The sequence below is a fragment of the Colobus angolensis genome, unplaced genomic scaffold, assembly GCF_000951035.1.
Source record: "Colobus angolensis palliatus isolate OR3802 unplaced genomic scaffold, Cang.pa_1.0 Scaffold3, whole genome shotgun sequence".
NCBI classification, from domain to species: Eukaryota; Metazoa; Chordata; class Mammalia; order Primates; family Cercopithecidae; genus Colobus; species Colobus angolensis.
Genome location: NW_012116265.1, coordinates 24,916,155 through 24,937,527, shown reverse-complemented (window position 1 = coordinate 24,937,527; position 21,373 = coordinate 24,916,155). Strand labels below are relative to the sequence as shown.

The window sequence follows — 21,373 nt, the reverse complement described above, 5'->3', positions numbered from 1 at the left end:
GCCCTTACAGCTTCCCTACAGTAGTGGGTAACTAGTATCCAACTAAAGGCTCTGAAAAGGGTACAAAGACCTCCTAGAAAGAGTACTTGATTTGATTAACACTAAGAAGTTCATCTGTCTGCTGTTGCTGCAGACAAGCTATATCACCAGAAAGTCATTTATAATGTTTGCATCAATAGTAGGTACAAACCTTGGAGCTATAATTAAGATTCATTTAATTATGCTGGAAAAGTGAGGTAAAAGTGTATTAGCTTCACATAAATCACAGCAAAATGTGTTGCACACTACTTAAACTTTCTTCAAATTCTTTGTGTAGCAGCTATTGGTTTTTAAACTTACAATGAAAAAATGCTTTGCAAGAAAATTCAATGTTCAAAGACAAAAAAAAAAGCACTCAGGGAGAAAATATAACTAAAGGACATTTATTTATTTTTACCAAGACTTTATCTTGAGGACATGGCTAAACTGCATTTCCACCCCCACCCCATCTTGAAGAAGGGTTAGTACATGAATGTTATAAAGTAGATATGAACAGTTGAAGGACTGGAACCAACATTAACTGACGAAGAACAACTTTCATCTAAATCATCATAAAAATGTTTAAGTAAAAAAAAAAAAAGAAAAGAAAAGAAAAAAAGAGGGGGTAACGGGGGTTTCCGATTGAACAAGATCCTCACATTTCATCCAATACAGTCAATCTTGGCTAGAGTATAACAAAGTGGAAACAGGATTACTATGATACAAAACTTCTACTACAGCACGCTGTACACACCTGTGTTCCAAGCCCACCCCAACCCCTGCAATGCTTCCAACACAATTATTTCCCAGCCTGTTGGGCCTGCCGACGAAGGAGCACGTAGATCTTCTCTTTAATCCAGTCTTTGTTATAAGGCTGGTATGTCTGGGTATCAGCTCGGTAACTGAGGAGAGAAAAAGAATAAGCAAAGTCACAGTGGTCAATCACTGTCAGGTGTTTAAATCCCCAAATCATAACGGCCCAATGATGGCACAGATGTGCACATTTCCAAAAATGAACTTAATGAAAAGTTGAAAGAGCTACTTCCACAGCTCTTGAATTTTAAGTGACATGAACTTTGTATCACCTAGTAAAATCTTATAGTGGAAAAAGAAAATATGACTTAGAACTTTTAAGCTAAACGCCCAATATGTTACATATCTACTTCTTCACAGAGTATGACCAGAAACCATGTGTTCTGTCTCCTACATAGTTTCTATTTTTATGGTTCCTTTAGTGATTAAAGAACAACAACAAAAAAATTGGCCAGGCACAGTGGCTCATGCCTGTAATCCCAGCACTTTGGGAGGCTGAGACGGCTGGATCACTTGAGGTCAGAAGTTCAAGATCAGCCTGGCCAACACAGTAAAACCTTGTCTCTACTAAAGTACAAAAATTAGCTGGGCATGGTGGCACGCGTCTGTAGTCCTGGCTACACAGGAGGCTGAGGCAAGAGAATTGCTTCAACTGGTGGAGGTTACAGTGAGCCGAGATCGTGCCACTGCACTCCCACGAGTGAGACTCCATCTCAAAAAAACAAAAACAAAAACAAACAAAAAAACAAAAAACACTAGAACAAACTTTAGATTCGCAAAGTTTATTCTGAGTTAACTAAAAAAACCTTTAAAAAACATGTACTGGCAACAAAGATTTCTTGCTGATTTCCCTCCCCCTGTAAAGCATTAAGGAAATCTTAAACCTATATTTTAGGATTTGCTTTTTAAAATAAATAATGCTAGAGGCCTATGGAGAAGAATTATCAGAAGACATAGTAAGCTCCAAAATATCTCTAATCAGAAGGGTAAGGAGTACACAGACTGGCATTAGCAGTAAAACTCCAATGGGACTGTGAGTAGTATCTAGTAAGATGTCACAGAGTACTGGGTGTTGCTTTAAATTCTTACCTGAATTAACTCATTTTTACAACCCTGTAAGTAGGTACAATTATCCCTGCTCCCCGCCCACCTTCTTTTTTTTTGAGACAGAGTCTCACTCTGTCATGTCACTCAGTCTGGAGTGCAGTGGTGCCATCTTGGCTCACTGCAACCTCTGCCACCTGGGTTTTCATGATTCTCCTGCCTCAGCCTCCTGAGTAGGTAAGACTATAGGCGTGTGCCACCACGTCCAGCTAATTTTTTGTATTTTTAGTAGACGAGGTTTCACTATGTTGGCCAGGCTGGTCTTGAACTCCTGACCTCAAGTGATCCAGCCACCTCGGCCTCCCAAAGTGCTAGGATTACAGACGTGAACCACTGCACCTGGCCCCCCTTTTCATAAATGAGAAACCAAGGCTTTAAAAGTGAAGCAACTTATTCGCTAGGTAATGCTGGGCTGGTGGTAGATTTTAAATACCCCTGACTCCAGAGTCCTCACTGTTAATCACTAAGTTAGAAACCTAAACTACAATCTTTGACAAAGGAAATAAATTCCAAAGTAGGAATGCTTTATACAATTAACATCATATTCTTCCTCTGAACAGTATGGTCACAATCTGGTTTATTAAAAATGTATAAGATTCTCATTTTTAAAAATGCTTAACCAAATTAAAAAATTATAAAATGTAATTTTTTCTGAAAACTCTGTCCATGCTTCCTAATTAAATAAGCTCTAAGCTGGTCTACTGCAAAATGTGGAAGAGACTATAATGTTTATATTAACACTAGAAAAGAACTTAAAAAGGAATAAAATTTCTCACAATTATCGTATCTGGGTGGGATAGGCTTTGTTTATACCATTCCCCCCCAACAAAAATCACTCTGGTTTGTGAACATTTAGGAATCCATCAACTTGCATGCAATTTTCCAACTCATCAAATAGTAGGCTGGGTGCCAGCGGCTCATGCCTGTAATCCCAGCATGTTGGGAGGCCAAAGCTGGTGGGTCACGATGTCAAGAGGTCAAGACCATCCTGGCCAACATTGTGAAACCCCATCTCTACTAAACAAAAATACAAAAATTAGCTGGGCATGGTGGCGTGCACCTGTAGTCCCAGCTATTCGGGAGGCTGAGGCAGGACAATCACTTGAACCTGGGAGGCGGAGGTTGCAGTGAGCCGACATGGCAACACTGCACTCCAGCGAGACTCTTACCTCCAAAAAAAAAAAAGTAATAATGCCTTCTTTATGGAAAGCTGTGTGGTTGATGGCTGTGAACCGTACTGGAAAATGAGACAATTAAATGTTAAATACTTTAATAAAATGCGTAGTCATTGGCACAGATGAATCTTTTAACCTATTGTTATGGTCAATGAATGTAAGTTTATATAAGAACAGAGGCTGTGGGTCTGGGCAGTGAAATCAGCAGCGTCTTCAGTGATACCAACTTCTCTTATTGATCAGGAATACCTCTCGTCATTATAATAACTGACGGGGAAAATGTTCTTTGTCTCTAAGCAAACAAGAAAATACTGCATCATCAAAAGGATATTATTTTCATCTTACAAAAAGCTTTTTTAAGAAACGTACAGATCAGAAAACTGAAAAACTTTGACTCTGACTTTAAGTATACGAAATACAAATTTTCCATGCCTACATTTTATTATTAATACATGGTCAGTTTGCTCTGGGTTTAGTCATGTTACAAAGTAGATTCTTATTTATTCCATTTCCACACAAACTGTTTAAAAAAAATTACTTAAAAAAGTTCTATGTCACTGCCATGTAAATTTAATAGAAGCAATGAGCACACAACCATCTACAAACCAAAAATGGACCCAGACTCTGGTCTGAGGAGTAACAGCCCAAATCTCAGTCCTTGATGAAACAGAGGAGAGGACGTGCTGTTACAGGATGTGCTGTGGCAGTGGGTGACCTCTTTGGAAACAATACCTGATTTCTCCTGAACATTCAAATAACAGAAAGGACATAACCAAAGTCACCTGGGAAAAATAGTTTTAAGTCCTAAATTTGATTCTGAAAGTTTTTCAGAGGCCAAAAAGTTTTCAACATTAGAAACAAACATAAATAATTTAGTTACAGGTTTTCAAGCTATGATAATTTATGGTTTTTAACAGTCTCTCTGAAACTATAAAAGTCATAAATTATCATTAACCTCTCTTCTATTATTTCTGGAATGACTGTAGGTGGGAAGAATTATCTAGGTAATAAAGCTTCCCCCCTATTTTGCTTTAATATAGCAAATACTGTATTAAAAATCAGTTCAGTGTGCTAGATATGGTTTCTAGTTTACATTTTAAAGTCTAACGCAGCCAGGCACAGTTGCTCATGCCTGTAATCTCACCCCTTGGGGAGGCTGAGGGAGCAGGATCACTTGAGCCCAGGAGTTTGAGACCAGCCTGGGTAACATAGCAAGACCCTGTCTCTAAATTTTTCTTTTTATAAAGTCTAGTACAAAGTTAGAAAAGTTATATTCTGTCATTAATGACATACTTTTATGTTATTAACATGTTACTTATAACTGTTTTACTCTGTTCAATTTTCATACTGTTGAAAAAACCTGAACACCTTTTAAATCTCACTTGAAATTTATAATTTTTCTCACTTGTAGAAATTAAAATTCATATCATTCTACTCCCGGCAAATTTAAAAAACATGCTTATAATTAAAAATAAAACTCTATCCTGACTTCTTTGATCTAGTTGAAAAGGGAGTTGCGGCATGTCTAATAATGCTGTGCTCAGCAAGCACTTGATCCTCACAAGGAGTCTTGTGAACTAGATTTGTCTCAATTTCACAAATGAGCAAACTGAAGTTTAGCAATACCAAGTGGCCTTGTCAAAGGGAGCTAGCAAATGGTGGAGACAGGATTCAAACCCAGCTATGTCTAATTCTCCATTCCAGCTAGCTCTTAACCACAGCCTCCCAAGATGAGTAAAACATGATCCTTCGTTTCAAGTTTACTTCCCACTTACTGGGAGTAAGTACGACATCCCAAAAGCATCAGGATTAGATCGTGAATGTTTCAGTAAGGTTCTTTTATAAAACCATAAAGACAACCATTAATTTTTAATCAATGCAGAATATAGCTCTGTAATATAAATAAGGGAAATAGAAAATTATCAATAATTTTAGAAAGCTATGCCTCAAACATCATGAATGACGTGCATTTATATAATCAATATTTACTCAGCCCTAATTATGTACCAGAGATGCAGCAGTGAACAAAAACAAAGCAACTTGTTCTTAAATTCTATCAATTAATATACACATTATTGGTAATTTCATATTCAGTGGATGATTCTGTCAACACCTAGGCCTCCCAATTCCATGAACTCTTTTCCTCTAATGATCTCATCTCCTACCCTCTCTTGGCCAGATACCTAGACCTTGTCATTACTAACAACTTCAATTTCCTAATTTCAAGCATGTCATTCTCTGACCACTTCCTAACACTCTAATGTGAGCAATCCTTGATCCAGTGGGACCTACAATTAACTTATCTACCTCTGTTTCCAGCACCCGCTCCTACACACCCAATTAAAGCTCATGGTCATTCAGTCCTTGCTGTTATCCTCATATATGCCCTCAACCTTTAGCAACATCTTTACTCTCTACCTACTCCTCACCTGTAACCATCCAGGTGAAAGAGACTAGGATAAAATCCCATGATCACAATGACTGATTTCACTTTAAATCATTATCAGATAGGTATGTTGGAGGACACTTAATACATCCCTGAATTAACTGCAGTTTGCTACTTCTTTCACCTTCCTAGCTTATTTCTTACTTTTCCACAAACCTGTAACAACTGTTTCAAATGGTGTCCTTGCTCCCTATCTTTCTGAGATAACTGAAGCATACAGAAGATAATTCCCCCCAGTTCCCAAATTTGCCTGTCCTCCCTTTTCATGAATGAACTGTCCAAGAGCCAATCTGAGCTATCAGTTTCTCCTTCTCTAGTAGATCATCCCATCAGCCTGCAAACTTACCATTACTTTTCCCACCTTAAAAAAACCAATTTCCTTCTCCAGCTACAACCCCATTTTTCTGTTCTTTCAAGCAAAATTCTTAAAAAAAAAAAAAAAAGCAAGCCTGTAATAGCCACCTATAAATCCTCTCTTTTCATTCCCTTCCATACACTGAAATCTGTAAGCATTTTTACTCCTGGCACTTGACCACAACTGTTTTGGAAGTCATCAAAGACTTCCACAGTGTGAAATCCAGAGGTCAATTAAATTCTCAGCCCTTACTTATCTGACCTATCGATGACATGATACACTTCTGCATTGGCTTCCAGGATATCATTGCTCCCTACCCCTCCAATCTCCTAAGACTCTCTCTCTCACTCATTCCTCTGCAGCCTCAAAGGCTTCCTTAATGACTTTAAACATGCCAGGCACCTGTACTTCAGGACTTCTACACAAGCTGTCCACCATCCCCTCTGTCTGGTATGTTTTTCTTATAGATGTCTGCATGGCTTAAAGTACCATGCAACATTCATTTGAATGTTCTGAGTGACCAAAGCGAAATGGCTACAACTGGAACACAATGAAGAAGTACAGAAAACAAAACTCAATCATTCCAAGGAAATGCATGTTTTGGAACTTTTGGGAGACAGCATGGTGTAGCCACATTCCAGGATTGGCTCCAGTGGTGATCCAGGAAGTGCCTATGAGTAAGACTTGTATATTTCTCATCACTGCTCTTTCAACTTCTAGCACAGCACCTGGCATGTAATAAGTATTCAAGTATCTGATGATTGAGTATTGTATCATAAGGTGCTAGTTAAATGAGCTGTATTTACACTCAATTTCTGTTCACTAATGTAAAAATGATTAGGTAAATCTATAGTAATACTTTATGCTACTTGTTAGCAGTTGTCAGAAGCAGATTATCAATAAAAACTATAACAAATATGCTAAAAAATCTCATTATTACATACCAAAAAATATACATTTACACAGGGTAGGATTGAAATTAAATTCAATTTCAGTCCTACACATATTTAGGTTTTTGAAATGTCATGAAAAAAAGATAATCTTAGTTTTAATCCAAAACCAATGGCTTTAGGACAAAGACTGTAAAGGGAAAAAAAAAATTAGGTATAAGGAACAAAGAACAGGGACATGGAACTTTTTAATTAGGATCCTTACTGGATACTAACTACATCAATTAGCAAAATTCTTTTTTTCTGTGCCTTTGGCTTTATGTTGCCAATCTCTTATTTCTGTAAGAGAAATATTAATTACTATATACTATGCAAATGCAAAGATCAGTGTCAGGCACATAGTTAGCTCCCAATACCATAAATCACCTCAAAGAGACAGAAAAACAATAGAAAATACAAGATAACAGCCATGTTGGCTAATACTTACACCAGGCAGCTGAGGTCTGCCAGATCATCGATGAAATCAAACAACTGACTGATGTCATATGTGATAGAGGGACTGTTGGGATTCATTCTTTTCAGATGTTCTTCATACATTTTACAAACACCTAAGAAAGGATAGGAAAAAAAGCAAAATCTTAAAATCGTATACACTTCTAGATATGAGCAGTGCTATATGTTGATATCGTATTTACTTTAATAAAGTTGGGCTGGGGAAAAGATGATCGACTGATGGCTTTTGATTACTGCCACTAGCAAATACTTTTTTATTTTATAAATTCACCAGGTCAGGTGCAGCGGCCTCACAGTTTAAGACCAGCCTGCCTGGGCAACATAGGGAGACCTCATCTCTACAAAAATTAAAAAATTAGCCAGGCGTGATGGCATGTGCCTGTGGTCCCAGCTACTTGGGAAGCTGAGGTGTGAGAATCACTTGGCTGCAGTGAGCCATGATTGCATCACTGCACTCCAGTCTGGGCACCCGAGAAATTCACCACAATGTTGGTGTAAGTATTTTGTGTCTTCATAATAAAATGATTACTTCAAACCATTGGAGCTAAGGGACTTTCAAGACTTGCCATCTGATGGCTCAAACAAATATCACTGTGGGTCTTAACAGGTTTTCCAGTAATTCTTCCTAAAGCCACAGAGCAAAAAGATCAAAAAAAAAATAATAATAAAAAAAATAAATTAAAACTTAAAAATTGGCAACAAGGAAAGAGATTATCCTAACGTGTATTTAAGATCCTGGACTACGGATTCACAGAGACTTGAGTTTCAGCTCTGCCCTTGTCAAACTGAGGACAAACAACTCCATTCCCCGAACCACACCTGTCAAACAGAGTTAAGAGTGCCTCTTCATAGAATTGTGAGTTTATTTGAAATAATACATATAAAGCATTAGCACATGAACAAGGATGTAAGTACTGAAATATAATAAAAAAGATAATAAGCAAAATCATTAATAGCAAGCCCACATCACTAATTATAATTAGCTACAGAGTACATTATCTATTTAGTTTTTAATCAATGATACTCTCCTTTCTTTTCTTTTTTAGAGTTTTGCTCTTGTTGCCCAGGCTGGAGTGCAATGATGCGATCTTGGCTCACTGCAACCTCTGCCTCCTGGGATCAAGTGATTCTCCTGCCTCAGTCCCTCAAGTAGCTGGGATTACAGGCACCTGCCACCACACCCAGCTAATTTTTTGTATTTTTAGTAGAGATGCGGTTTCACCATGTTGGCCAGGCTAGTCTTGAACTCCTGACCTCAGGTGATCAGCCCACCCCAGCCTCCCAAGGGGCTGGGATTACAGGCATGAGCCATCACGCCTGGCCTGATACTCTCCTTTCTTATTCCCACAAAAGGAGAATATACCTTTTCAGTCTACTCCCACTGTCAACTATTTTAAGACTATTATGATGAATGGATAAGTGACATAAATGCTAGTTATCTAGAAAAAACATGTCCTATACTGTATACATAAGCCTTTTATTAGCTCCAAATTAACTTTATAAATTTCCTAGTAAAAATACTATTCAACCACAGAACTACCAAACAACTATCTTAGGGTTTTTGATTGCTACTGGCATACTACATTGTGATGGCACAGAATATCACCCGAGTTACTGAACGGAAAGAAAACAAAAACTAGGAAAATAAATTCATATATCTTAAAAAGGCATTGCCCCACAGTTACCATACTTTTTTTTTTTTTTTGAGATGGAGTTTTCGCTCTTGTTACCCAGGCCAGAGTGCAATGAAGCCATCTTGGCTCACTGCAACCTCTGCCTCCTAGGTTCAAGCGATTCTCTTGCCTCAGCCTCAACCTCCAGAGTAGCTGGGATTACAGATATATGCCACCAAGCCCGGCTAATTTTTGTATTTTTAGTAGAGATGGGGTTTCACCATGTTGGCCAGGCTGGTCTCAAACTCCTGAGCTCAGGTGATCCACCCGGGTTGGCCTCCCAAAGTGCTGGGATTACAGGCATGAGCCACCATGCCCAGCCTCCATTATACTTCATAGTAAAAGACGGGATGCTTTTCTGCTAAGATTAGGAAGAATACCAGAATATTTACTGTTGCTACTTATATTCAACATTGTACTAGAAGTTCTAGCCAGGGCAATTAGGCAAGAAAAAGAGATTACAGGCCTTCAGATTGGAAAGAAAGAAATACAGCTATCATTATTTGCAGATGACATTATCTTGTAGATAGAAAATCCTAAGGAAACAATAAAAATCTATTAGAACTAATAAATGAGTACAGCAAAGTTGCAGGATATACGATGAGTATATGAAAATAAATTCTATTTCTATGGCTTAACAACAAATCTGAAAATAAAATTAAGAAAACTCCATTTATAACAGCATAAAAAAGAATGAAACTCTTAGAAATAAACCTAACAAAAGAAGTACAAAACGTGTACATTCTACACTATAAAATGTCATGGAAAGACTTTTTTTCCCCTTGAGACAATGTCTTATTCTGTTGCCCAGGCTGGAGTGCAGTGGCCCAATTACAGCTCACTGCAGCCTTGACCTCTCAAGTTTGTGATCCTCCCAAGGATCTGGGACTACAGGTACACACCACCATGCCAAGCTAATTTTTGTAGTTTTCGGAGAGCAGGGGCTTCATCATGTTGCCCAGGCTAGTCTCAAACTCCTGGGCTCAAGCAATCCGCTCACCTTGTCCTCCCAAAGTCTTGGGATGACAGGTATGAGCCATCATGCCATGCTTAATAAGCGGAAAGACATTCCACGTTCATGAGTTGGAAGACCTGATGGCAATACTCCGCCAAATGATCTACAGATTCAATACAATTCCTGTAAAAATCCAAGCTGCTTTTGCAGAAGGCAACAATATAATCCTAAATTTGACACAGAAATGCAGGAGAACCAAGACAGCCAAAATAATCTTGAAAAAGAACAACACTGGAGGATTCAAACTTCCCGATATCAAAACTTAGTATGAAACTACTGCAATCAAGACAATATGGTATTAGCATGAGGATAGGTATCTAGATCAATGGAACAGAAATGAGAGCCCAGAAACAAACCCTCACATTTATGGTCAACCGCTTTTTGACTAGCATGCCAAAACAATTCAACAAAGAACAGTCTTTTCAACAAATGATGCTCGGACAAGTGGATAGTCACATGTGAAAGAATGAACTTGGACACATCCCTACAACAGACCAGAGACTTAAAAGTAGGAGCCCAAACTATAAGACCCATAGAAAAAAATAAAGGCATTAATATTTGTGACCTTGGATAAAGCAATGGTTTCTTAGATATGACACCAAAAGCACAACAAGAAGAAAAATATGTAAGTTAAAGTTTATAAAAATAAAGAACTTTTGGCTCCAAAAGACACTATTAGGAAAGTGAGAAGACACTGCAAACTGGGAGAAAACCTTTATAAAATATCTATCTGATAAACGACTAGTGTCCAAAAATATACAAATAACTCCTAAAACTCAACCATAATCAATGAAAAACGGGTAGAAGATGTGGATACCTCAATAAAGATGTAGACAGCAAATAAGCATATGAAAAGATGACATTATATGTCATTAGGGAATTGCAAATTAAAACAATAAGATACCTTAGAATGGCTAAAATCTAAAACACTGACAACACCAAATACTGGTAAGGATGTGGAACAGAAACTCATTCACTGCTAGTGGGAATGCAAAAGGGTACTGCCATGTCTGAAGACAGTTTGGCAGTTTCTTACAAAGCTAAACATACTTGTACCACATAATCTAGCAATCACTCTCCTACTTATTTACCCAAATGAGCTGAAAACGTAGGTCTACACAAAAACCTACACATAAATGTTTATAGCAGCTTTATTCATAACTGCCAAAAAATAGAAGCAAACAAGATGTTCTTCAATAAGTGAATGGATAACCAAACTGTGGTACATTCATTCAAGGGAATATTATTCAGCAATAAAAAGAAATGAGCTATATAGCCACACACACAAAAAGTAAGAACCATAAAAGCATATTGCTAGGTCAGCCAGGCATGGGGGCTCAAGCCTGTGATCCCCAGACTTTGGGAGGCCAAGGTGGACGGATCACTTGAGGTCAGGAGTTTGAGACCAGCCTGGCCAAATAGTAAAACCCGTCTCTACTAAAAATACAAAAAAAGGTAGCCAGACATGGTGGTGCAGGCCTGTAATCCCAGCTATTTGGGTGGCTGAGGCAGGAGAATCGCTTGAAGCAGGGAGGCAGAGGTTGCAGTGAGCTGAGATTGCGTCACAGCACCCCAGCCTGGGTGACAAGAGTTTAAAAAAAAAAAAGCATATTGCTAGGTCAAAGCAGCCAATCTGAAAAGGCTTCATACTCCATTAACTCCAACATGACATTCCAGAAAAGGCAAAACTACAGAGATGGTAAAAAGATCAGGGGTTTGGGGGTGGTGGCAAGGAAGGAGGTATAGGTAGGGCAATGGGGATTTTTGGGAGTGAAACTACTCTGCATGATACAGTAAAGGTAGATACATGTAATTATACATGTCAAAACCCACAGAATGTTCAACACATACAGTAAACCCTAACATAAACTGTGAACTTTAGTTAATAATCATCTATCAATATTAATTCATCAATCGCAACAAGTGTAATCAGACTAATAGAAAATGCACGAATAGGGGAAACTAAGAAGGGCAGGAAAGAAGGCGTATGCTGGAGCTCTATACTTTCCAAACAATTTTCCCATAAACCTAAAACTGCTCTAAAAACATGGTCTTAAATAAAGTATTTAACTGCTCTTAAAAAATAGTGAGGGGGAGGAGAAAAAAGCTCCGATCTACAGAGGTTTTTTTCTACCAAAAAAAAAAAAATAGAATAATAAAATTACCATTTGGCAACCACACCATGTGAGAACTTATTTAATAAGTATTTTAACTTTTTTTTTGTTTTAGTTTTTTAAATGGGAAATAAATCACCATTTTTAATTTTTAGAAAAAGAAAAAGAGCTACCAAGTCATGAAAAGACATGGAGGAAACTTAAATGCACACTGCTAAGCCAAAAAAGCCAGTAAGAAAAAGCCACACACGATAATGATTCCAACTATATGACATTCTGGAAAAGGCAAAACTATGGAGACAGTGAGAAGAACAATGGTTCCCAGAGGTTGAGGGTGGGGTAGGAAGGGATGAATAGGTAGAGCACAAGCAATGTTTAGGGCAGGGCAGTGAAACTATTCTGTGTGATGCTGTAATGGCAGACAAACGACGTTGCGCATTTGGGAAAATCCACAGAAATGTAGGATATAAAGAATGAAACCTAGTATAAACTACGCACTTTACTTAATGATAATGTATCAGTAATGAATACTGGTTCATCACTGTTACAAATGTACCATACCACAGAGATTCGTTAAAAATAGGGGAAATCGTGTAGGAGTGAAGAAAGAGAGTAATATGGGAAAACTGTAGTTTCTGTTCAATTTTTCTACAACCCTGAAACTGCCCTGAGAAATAAAGTAAATTAATTTTTTTTTTTTAAGTTAGACTTTCCTAAAATCAGCAAAAGTTAATAAAGAGTATTGCAGAATCAAAGACCAAACATGGTAATACAGGTTAGGAAACAATTTGCTAAGAGAGTTTGCATACAAAATCTACATCAATAGCAGGCAGAAATGTCAGTAGAGAAATGGATCTGAAAAGAGATGAAGAAAAAATGCCACGTTCTTCTTTAAGAATTAGAGTAGACGGCCGGGAGTGGTGGCTCACGCCTGTAATCCCAACACTTTGGGAAGCTGAGGTGGGTGGATCACTTGAGGTCAGGAGTTCGGAACCAGCCTGGTCAACATGGTGAAACCCTGTCTTTACTAAAAATACAAAAATTAGCTGGGTGTGGTGGCACACACCTGTAGTCCCAGCTACTCAGGAGGCTGAGGAAGGAGAATCATTTGAACCCAAGAGACAGAAGTTGCAATGAGCTGAGACTGCACCACTGCACTCCAGCCTGGGTGACACAATGAGACTCTGTCTCAAAAAACAAAAAGAAACAAAGATACCTTCACTCATATGTTTACTGCAGTACTATACACAACAGCCAAGTCATGGAATCACCTAAGTGTCCATCAATGGATGACTAGATAAAGGAAACGTGGTGTATGAGTATGCATACATATACATACCATGGATTACTACTCAGCTATTAAAAAAATAAAACCGTGTCTTTGTAGCAACATGGATGGAACTGGAGGTCATTATCTCAAGTGAAGTAACTCAGAAAGTCAAACATATAATGTTCTCTTATTAGTGGAGGCTAAATAATGTGTGCACATGGACAGACAGAGTGGAATAACTGACACTGGAGACTACAAAAAGTGGAAGAAAGGTGAGGGATGAAAAATCACTACTGCGTACAATGTACACCAGGTGATGGTTACACTAAAAGCCCAGACTTGGTTGGACGCAGTGGCTGACGCTTGTAATCCCAGAACTTTGGGTGGCTAAGGCAGGAGAACTGCTTGAGGCTAGAAGTCTGAGACCAACACGTACAACACAGTGACCCCATCCCCATAATAAAAAAGAAACAAAAAATTAGCCAGGTGTGGCAGCAGGTGCCTGTAGTCCCAGCTATTTGGGAGGGTGAGGCAGGAGGACTACTTAAGCCCAAGAAACTGAGGCTGCAATAAGCCATGATCACCACTGCACCCCAGCCTGGGTGACAGGGCAAGACCCTGTCTCTTAAGGAAAAAAAAAAAAAAAAAGGCCCAGATTTTACTCCTATGCAATATATTTATATAAGACTGCACTTGTATCCCTTAAATCTATTAAAACAACCTATTAAAAACAGACACACAAGTCTACAGTGCTTGAGTTTAACCAGAATATGTAAGGGATACCTGTAAAGTATTTCTATACTATAACAAAATAACATGTGACAAATAATAACAGAATATTTATAAAACAACAAGCGGCTCTGGAAAGTCATTCATTATATACATTAGTTTAAAAAAACAAAACAAACACCTAATACTTGCAGCAAGGAGGATAGTATATACATAATTAATGTTTAAAATGTTCAATAGGCCAAGACTGGTGGATCACTTGAGGTCAGGAGTTTGAGGCCAGCCGGGCCAACATGGTGAAACCCCGTCTCTACTAAATACATAATAAATTATCTGGCTGTGGTGGCCCACGCCTGTAGTCCCAGCAACTAGGGAGGCTGAGGCACAAGAATCTCTTGAACCTGGGGGGCGGAGGTTGCATGAGCCGAGATCACATTACTGCACTCCAGTCTGGGTGACAGAGCAAGACTGTCTCAAATGATAAATAAACAAACAAATAAATAAATAGGATGTTCACTAATTATGGTCCATCCTAAATATCTGCTTTCCCGCCTAAAATTAGCAATTCAAGAAGTTTGGAGGGTTGGAAGTGATAAAGGTAGGGCCTGGGGTGGATGGACTATTAAAAAAAAAAAAAAAAGAAATTTGGAGGGGGAAAACCCAGTTCCTAAATGAGACATTTTTCTACCCCTTGATCAAAAGGCAGGGCCTGGGGTGGATGGACTATTAAAAAAAAAAAAAAAAAGAAATTTGGAGGGGGAAAACCCAGTTCCTAAATGAGACATTTTTCTACCCCTTGATCAAAAGGCAGGGCCTGGGGTGGATGGACTATTAAAAAAAAAAAAAAAAAAGAAATTTGGTGGGGGAAAACCCAGTTCCTAAATGAGACATTTTTCTACTCCTTGATTAGTGTTAAACTCACCTTCCATGCATTCATTCACAGATTCGTAGTCAGCATAAGTTCTCCCTTCTGGCCTCTTAGTAGGCTGTACCAGCAAAATGGTGTGAGACTGCAGGGGGAAAACATGATTTCAATATGAGTTTCTATTTGAGAAATTCATAGTATGATTTTAAAAATCCCCATTTGTAATGCAATAATGATTGCTAGTTATTAAAATGTAATGAGAGGCCAGGCATGGCATCCCATGCCTGTAATCCTCATCCTCTGGGAGGCTGAGGGGGGAAAATCACTTGAGGCCAGAAGCCTGAGACCAGCCTGGGCAACATAGCAAGACCCTGTCTCTACAAAAAAAAAAAAAAAAAAAAATTTCCTGGGTGCACGCCTGTAGTCCCAGCACTTTGGAAGTCTAAGGCAGGAGGATTCCTTGAGCCCAGGAGGCTGAGACTGCAATGCACCATGATCACACCATTGCATTGAAGAGTGAGACCCTATCTCTAAAAAAACAAAAAGTAATTAGGATACTTTTCCCACAAAAATATTTATGTCTTAGTCCAAGTGTAGGATCTAGCTGGATTCACAACTCTGCTGTAAGGTCTCCCTAAGTCTCCCAGTCCTACTGTTTATTTACTGCCTACAAGTTATCAGTATAAGCTACCTTGCCTTCCTTTCTTTTGTATCTTTTCTTCCCAACTAAATTATAAACCTGCTTAGGTTTTCTGTCTCCAGTGGTCACTTTCCATCTTTAATGCTCTTAAGTCATTAATAAAAACTCAGATGGGCTGATGAAAGGAAACAAAAGGGGAAATAGTATAATAATTACAAGCATGGTTTCAATTTAAGTTTTTTTTTCCATCTTTAGCATAAGAACAAAGTCACATTTTATCCAGGGGTTAGACTTAACATTAAAGCAGTAGATAAATTAGCAATATAAACACATCGTAAGAATTACCCTTAAAAATCCATTAAACTATTCACCTGGTAGATGACTTGCGTTACTGGGCTTTCTCATACCAAAACCACTTATTAGAATCACACAGAATGTTAGGTTATCACACTACGAGAAATGTGAAATATGCCCGAAAAATAGCAGACTTGTCTTCCACTTCATGCTCACTGGGGAACATGTTTTTGTTAGCGTTTATTCACTAACAAGTCAATCTCAGTGTTTCTCAACCTGGGCTCTATTACATTTTGAGCTGGCTGATTCTTTGTTACAAATGTCCCCCAGGGAGCAAAAAATCTCATCCAGCGGAGAATTCGCTGGTCTGTTGAAAATATAACCCATCCAATTTTTTGCTACCCGTGTAAGGTTGATTAATTAAATGCAAGTATGATGCAACTCCACTGTAAACCCAGTCCCAAATCAAACTATTCACTTTTTTCCTTCTCTTCTGCCGTACTAGTATTTTTCAGCCAAAACGCAGCAAACAAAAATTTCCTAACAGGAACCCTCAACTGTTTTGGAATGAACTTAATTTTTTTTTTTTTTTTTGAGACAGAGTTTTGTTCTTGTTGCCCAGGTTGGAGTGCAATGGCGTGATCTCAGCTCACCACAACCTCCGCTTCCCAGGTTCAAGAGAATCTTCAGCTTCAGCCTCCCAAGTAGCTGGGATTACAGGCATTTGCCACCACGCTTGCTAATTTTGTCTTTTTAGTAGAGATGGGATTTCTCCATCTTGGTCAAGCTGGTCTCGAACTCCTGACCTCAGGTGATCTGCCTGCCTCGGCCTCCCAAAGTGCTGGGATTACAGGCGTGAGCCACTGCGCCCGGCCAAAATGATCAGAATTTTTAACCATCATATTGGAACTGAAATAGCTGAATAAACAATGGAAAAACAGTACATTTAACATGACATGCAAAACAAAGGGTTGACATACTCTTCTCTCCCCATCAAGAATTAAATCACTTTGACTAAAAGTTTGAGAGGGTGTGAGATAAAAACGGAACTTGGTGACAAGAGAAGAAGGATTAACTCTCACCTATAATAACCTGAACAGTCAAAGCCTTTGTTAAATCGATTTAAAAGCCACAGAAAGCATTAGATTGTTACACAGAAGTCTTTGTAAGCTAGCTACTCAAAAAGTTTCAATGAGTCATTTGTTAAGAAAAAATAATTTTGGAGAAACCACGTACATCCTTGCAACAGAGCTTGCCCTATACACTAGCTATCTCAACTGCTACTATAATTGTATTCCAATTCTAATGCAAATTAAAGGACTAATTTGAAAGCCTAACAATGGAAAAAGCTATACAGCATGCTGCTTTTTATATCTAGTCTTAAAATGAACACTGGGCAAAGTTTACTATTTTCAATACTTACTGCCCAAAAACAAGGATTAAAAACCACTAAGAACATAACATGATACATTTTAAAAAATGTGGTCATTTTTAAATGGCATCTTTTTCTGCTCAAATTCTTTACAGATTATACCACTTCTCAAGCCAGTTTTGGTCACTTTCTTCGAATTGGAGCTTACTGATCATCCCGGTTGGATTCTAATAGAGCTGGTCTCTGAGCTGAGCCTACTTTTCAGCCTCCAGCCCCAAGAGGATATAAATACAGGTAAGAACAGGATCGAGGGCTGAGGGAAGCGCCACATGCATACCTAGAGGTCTCAGAAATAGAAAAAAAAAAAAGGCAGAGCACAGGAAAACGAAAGCTGAGAAAATACACTACAAAGTAAATACGACCTCTCCTGGCCCACATGCTGGGTATAGTAAGCTGGATGTGTCAGCTTCCAGAAAACACAACCCTGGCCCATTGTTCCTACAGCAGGCTAGAGCATTTGGAGGGAAAAAGCACCATCCCCGGCTGGGCCCGGTGGCTCACGCCTGTAATCCCAGCACTTTGGAAGGCCGAGGCGGGTAGATTGCTTGAGGTCAGGAGTTCGAGACCAGCCTGGCCAACATGACGAAATCCCGTCTCTACTAAAATACAAAAATTAGCCGGGCGAGGTGGTGGGCGCCTGTAATTCCAGCTAGGGAAGCTGAGGCAGGAGAATTGCTTGAACCCAGGAGGCGGAGATTGTAGTGAGCCGAGATCAACCACTGCACTCCAGCCTGGGCGATACAATGAGACTGTCTCAAAAAACAAACAACAAAAACCACCGTCCCTATGCCTCCCTGTACCGAGTAACAATCGGGAGAGAGCTCATCCTCAGGTCCAAAGCACGCCTGACCCGAGCGAGCAGCCGGGCGCGCGACCGCAGGGCGGACCGGGGCTTCGGGGCCTAGAGTCAGGCCTGGCGTCTCTGCGGCGGGAAAAAGGATCCATCCACCAACTGGCGTGGGGGGGAGTATGACGCCGCACTGCACGGGGCTCGTGGGGAGAGGAAAATGTATGGGGCTGGGGTCGCTCTGGAGGCCGGGGACTCGGACTCGGGTAGCCGCGGAGGCCTTTCTCACCATCGCGCCAAACTCTCCTCGCTGCAGCAGCTGCCGACACCGCCGCCGTTACACGAGCTTAGCCACAACGCCGCTAACAGCCAATGCCCGCGAGAGGATCCGCCGGAAGTCGTCGAAAGTGCAACGCAAAGGAGCCTTTTGGATCATAGAGGCAGAGTCACTTCCGGCAGCTAGAGAAGATACTGACTCTGTTTCGGCCATCTTCGATAAAGGCAAAAAGGTAAGTAAGGGAAAGTTTCCGAGCTTTAGGAAGAAGTTTTTTCTTTCAAGACGCTGTCTTCCGTACTTTCGTTATTAAACATACGGCTCAAGTGATCACCGGTGTAGACAGTGACATCTGACATCTTTAATCAGCCCTCCTCAAAAATGGCGGCAACGTAAGTATCGCGGGCCAGGGGTCGGTTGTAACCCGGAAGTGCCCTTGTAAAGGAGGAGGCAGTTAGACAATCCGGAAGTGGATGGAATGAAGAGGTGCCACTTGGCGGCCATGGCAGCTGTAGTATCGGCGACTCCGGGTCAAGGCCTGGCCGAGTGCAGTACCATGGGCAGCACCGGGTATAGGGCAGAGACAGCTTTGTGTCAGCTTTGCTGCTGAACCCCTAGGACCCATCGTTAGAGACCTGCAGGACTACTTTCCTCATCCCAGGCTCAGAGGAGAGTTTGCTGGGACTGGTGGGCTGGTTTCCTGCCCTGGGGGGCGGATCACCTTCGGGGCCGCCTCTTGGAGACAGGGGCGCCTAGGGAACGAACAGGTTCGCTTGAGTCACCCGCCGCCGCGTAAGACGTTGTGCCACCCTCATTCCGACAATCGAAGAAATCGATCATTCGCACATTTTCCCCATTGACTTTTCCCATCTCTGTTAACGCACGAGAATCTAATGACTGGCATCTCAGAACCCAGAGCCTGGGACCTTAAATTGCTGTAAGCTTTCTCTGGTGCTAATATCAGCAACAAGGGTCTGTTTCCGGGTACGTTCAAGAGGAAGGTGCCTCGTGAGCACATCTGCTGGTGGGGAGGCCTGAAGAACTGGAAAGCCCACTCTCTTGGAACCACCACACCTGTTCAGAGAACCCAAGCACCTTTTAAAACCACTGGAAATTTGTTGTCTAGTGGTGGTGGGTGAATAAAGGAGGGCAGAATGGATGATTTCATCTCCATTAGCTTGCTGTCTTTGGCTATGTTGGTGGGATGTTACGTGGCCGGAATCATTCCCTTGGCTGTTAATTTCTCAGAGGTAAGAAATTCTCAATTTTCTGTCAGCTGTCAGGATGGCTGTGAGGTAGTAGTTTTAGTTGCAAAGGGAAGCTGCTTCCCTAGTTAAATCTCAAAGCTGAAGGCCTCATTAAGAAAGACTATCTTTTTAAAAAGATACGTAACACTTAATAATAGAAACAAACCTCATATTTAGCAGTGGAATTCTTAACTTGGGGTGGATAGATTTTCCACGGAAGATCCTGGAGTATTCCATAAGCAATTCCCTAGAGTCGCTTACAAAAATTTAAGGTTCTGTGCGTTTACCTGGAGAACGGCACCATAACATTTCTTTTGATTCTCAGAGGTTTCATGGAATCAAGGTTCCAGATTGTTATCAACAAAATAAACGGAGGGCTGGGCGCGGTGGCTCACGCCTGTAATCTCAGCACTTTGGGAGGCTGAGGTGGAAGGATCGCTTGGGCCCAGGAGTTCTAGAGCAGCCTGGGCAATGTGGCAAGACCCTGTCCCTACAAAAATTTAAGAATTACCCAAGTGGTGGTGTGCTTCTGTGGTCCCAGCTACTTGGGAGGCTGAAGCAGGAGGATCTCTTGACCCCAGATAGTTGAGGCTGCAGTGAGCCATGTTTGGGCCACTGCACTGCAGCCTGGACAGCAGAGTGAGATCCTGTCTCCAAAAAAAGAAAAAAAAAGATGGAGAAAGTTATTTGTCCTCATGAACTGAAATCAATATGATAACGTCTTTTTGAGAAAGTCAAACGCACCTTTCTGAGGAAAGCTGTTTTGTTTTGTTTTTTGGATGCCTGTACTAGAATGAATGTAAGAAAAAACTAAATTAGATTGTTCTTAACTCACATTTCCTTTTAAAGAAGGGAAGCCTTGGAATTGATATTCTGAAGTTGTTTCAATCTATTTGCTTAGCAATTAATTTTTGGTTAATATGTTTTGACATTTTCATTAATTTGATTGGCCTTCCTTGAACAAACATTAAGCGAGGGTCCCAGGAAGATGGATAGATGAAAGCACTGTTCAATGAACATGCCAATAGGTCCTTTAGGTAGGCATAAAGAATTCACGAAGTGCACAGTGTTCAGAGATTTAGGGGGAAAATCTACTTACTACAAGATTTCATGGGTTTGTCCTAGAGTTCAGCAGTAAAATAAGCCCCAGTTTCAATGCCATTCCTGAAAGTACTTTCAAAGGAGGCCTGAAGTAGAAGGGAGAAGTATAAATGAAATATTAAGTACACCTTGAAGAAACCTGAGGAAGAGGAGATATTACAGGTGTAAATAGCCTGTGGGCGGGAAAGAAGGTGGGACAAGGTGTTGTCAGTTTGAGGAAAAGTAAAGCCCATAGCCAGATGGAACAGAGGCTTAAATTGTTGCTGCTCTTTTTCTGTTTCCTTTTTAATCTGTACCCCTCAGCATCTAATGATAACATTTTTAAAAATTATGTGCATTACCTAACTTCACTTAAAAAACTCAAGCTTGGTGCGTTGGCGCGCGCCTATAGTCGTAGCTACTCAAGAGGATAAGGTGGGAGGATTGTTTGAACCCAGGAGTTGGCCTGGGCAACATTGAGACTCCTTCTCTTAAAAAAAAAAAAAAAAGAAAGAAAGAAAAAAGAAAAGAAAAGAAAAATCATTGCCATAGATGAGGAAACAGAGACTGGATAGGTTCATGAAGTTTATTAGAATCAGAAGAGAGGTATTTTTTCAGTCTAGCTTTTCTAACTCAGAC

General features: G+C 40.1%; 2 protein-coding genes across 5 annotated transcripts in view; one reads left to right on the top strand and one right to left on the bottom strand.

Annotated features, from left to right (window-relative positions):
- Positions 1-406: 406 nt before the first annotated feature.
- Positions 407-18,823, bottom strand: ERH (enhancer of rudimentary homolog (Drosophila)). The gene is made up of 4 exons (XM_011949673.1): positions 18,423-18,823; positions 15,038-15,125; positions 7,289-7,409; positions 407-920 (listed from the first exon to the last, which is right to left on the bottom strand). The coding sequence occupies exons 1-4, from the start codon at positions 18,423-18,425 to the stop codon at positions 818-820; spliced, it is 315 nt and encodes a 104-aa protein (XP_011805063.1). The 5' UTR covers positions 18,426-18,823; the 3' UTR covers positions 407-817.
- SLC39A9 (solute carrier family 39, member 9) overlaps positions 18,207-21,373 on the top strand; it is a 70,134-nt gene continuing 66,967 nt past the window's right edge. For 2 of the 4 annotated variants that reach the window (XM_011949675.1, XM_011949674.1), the window contains exon 1: positions 18,556-19,657. In XM_011949675.1, the coding sequence (XP_011805065.1) occupies positions 19,562-19,657 (96 nt within the window). In that variant the 5' untranslated portion in view covers positions 18,556-19,561. Of the gene's footprint in view, positions 19,658-21,373 lie in introns of all 4 variants that reach the window. The other 2 variants (XM_011949676.1, XM_011949677.1) reach the window with 2 other exon arrangements.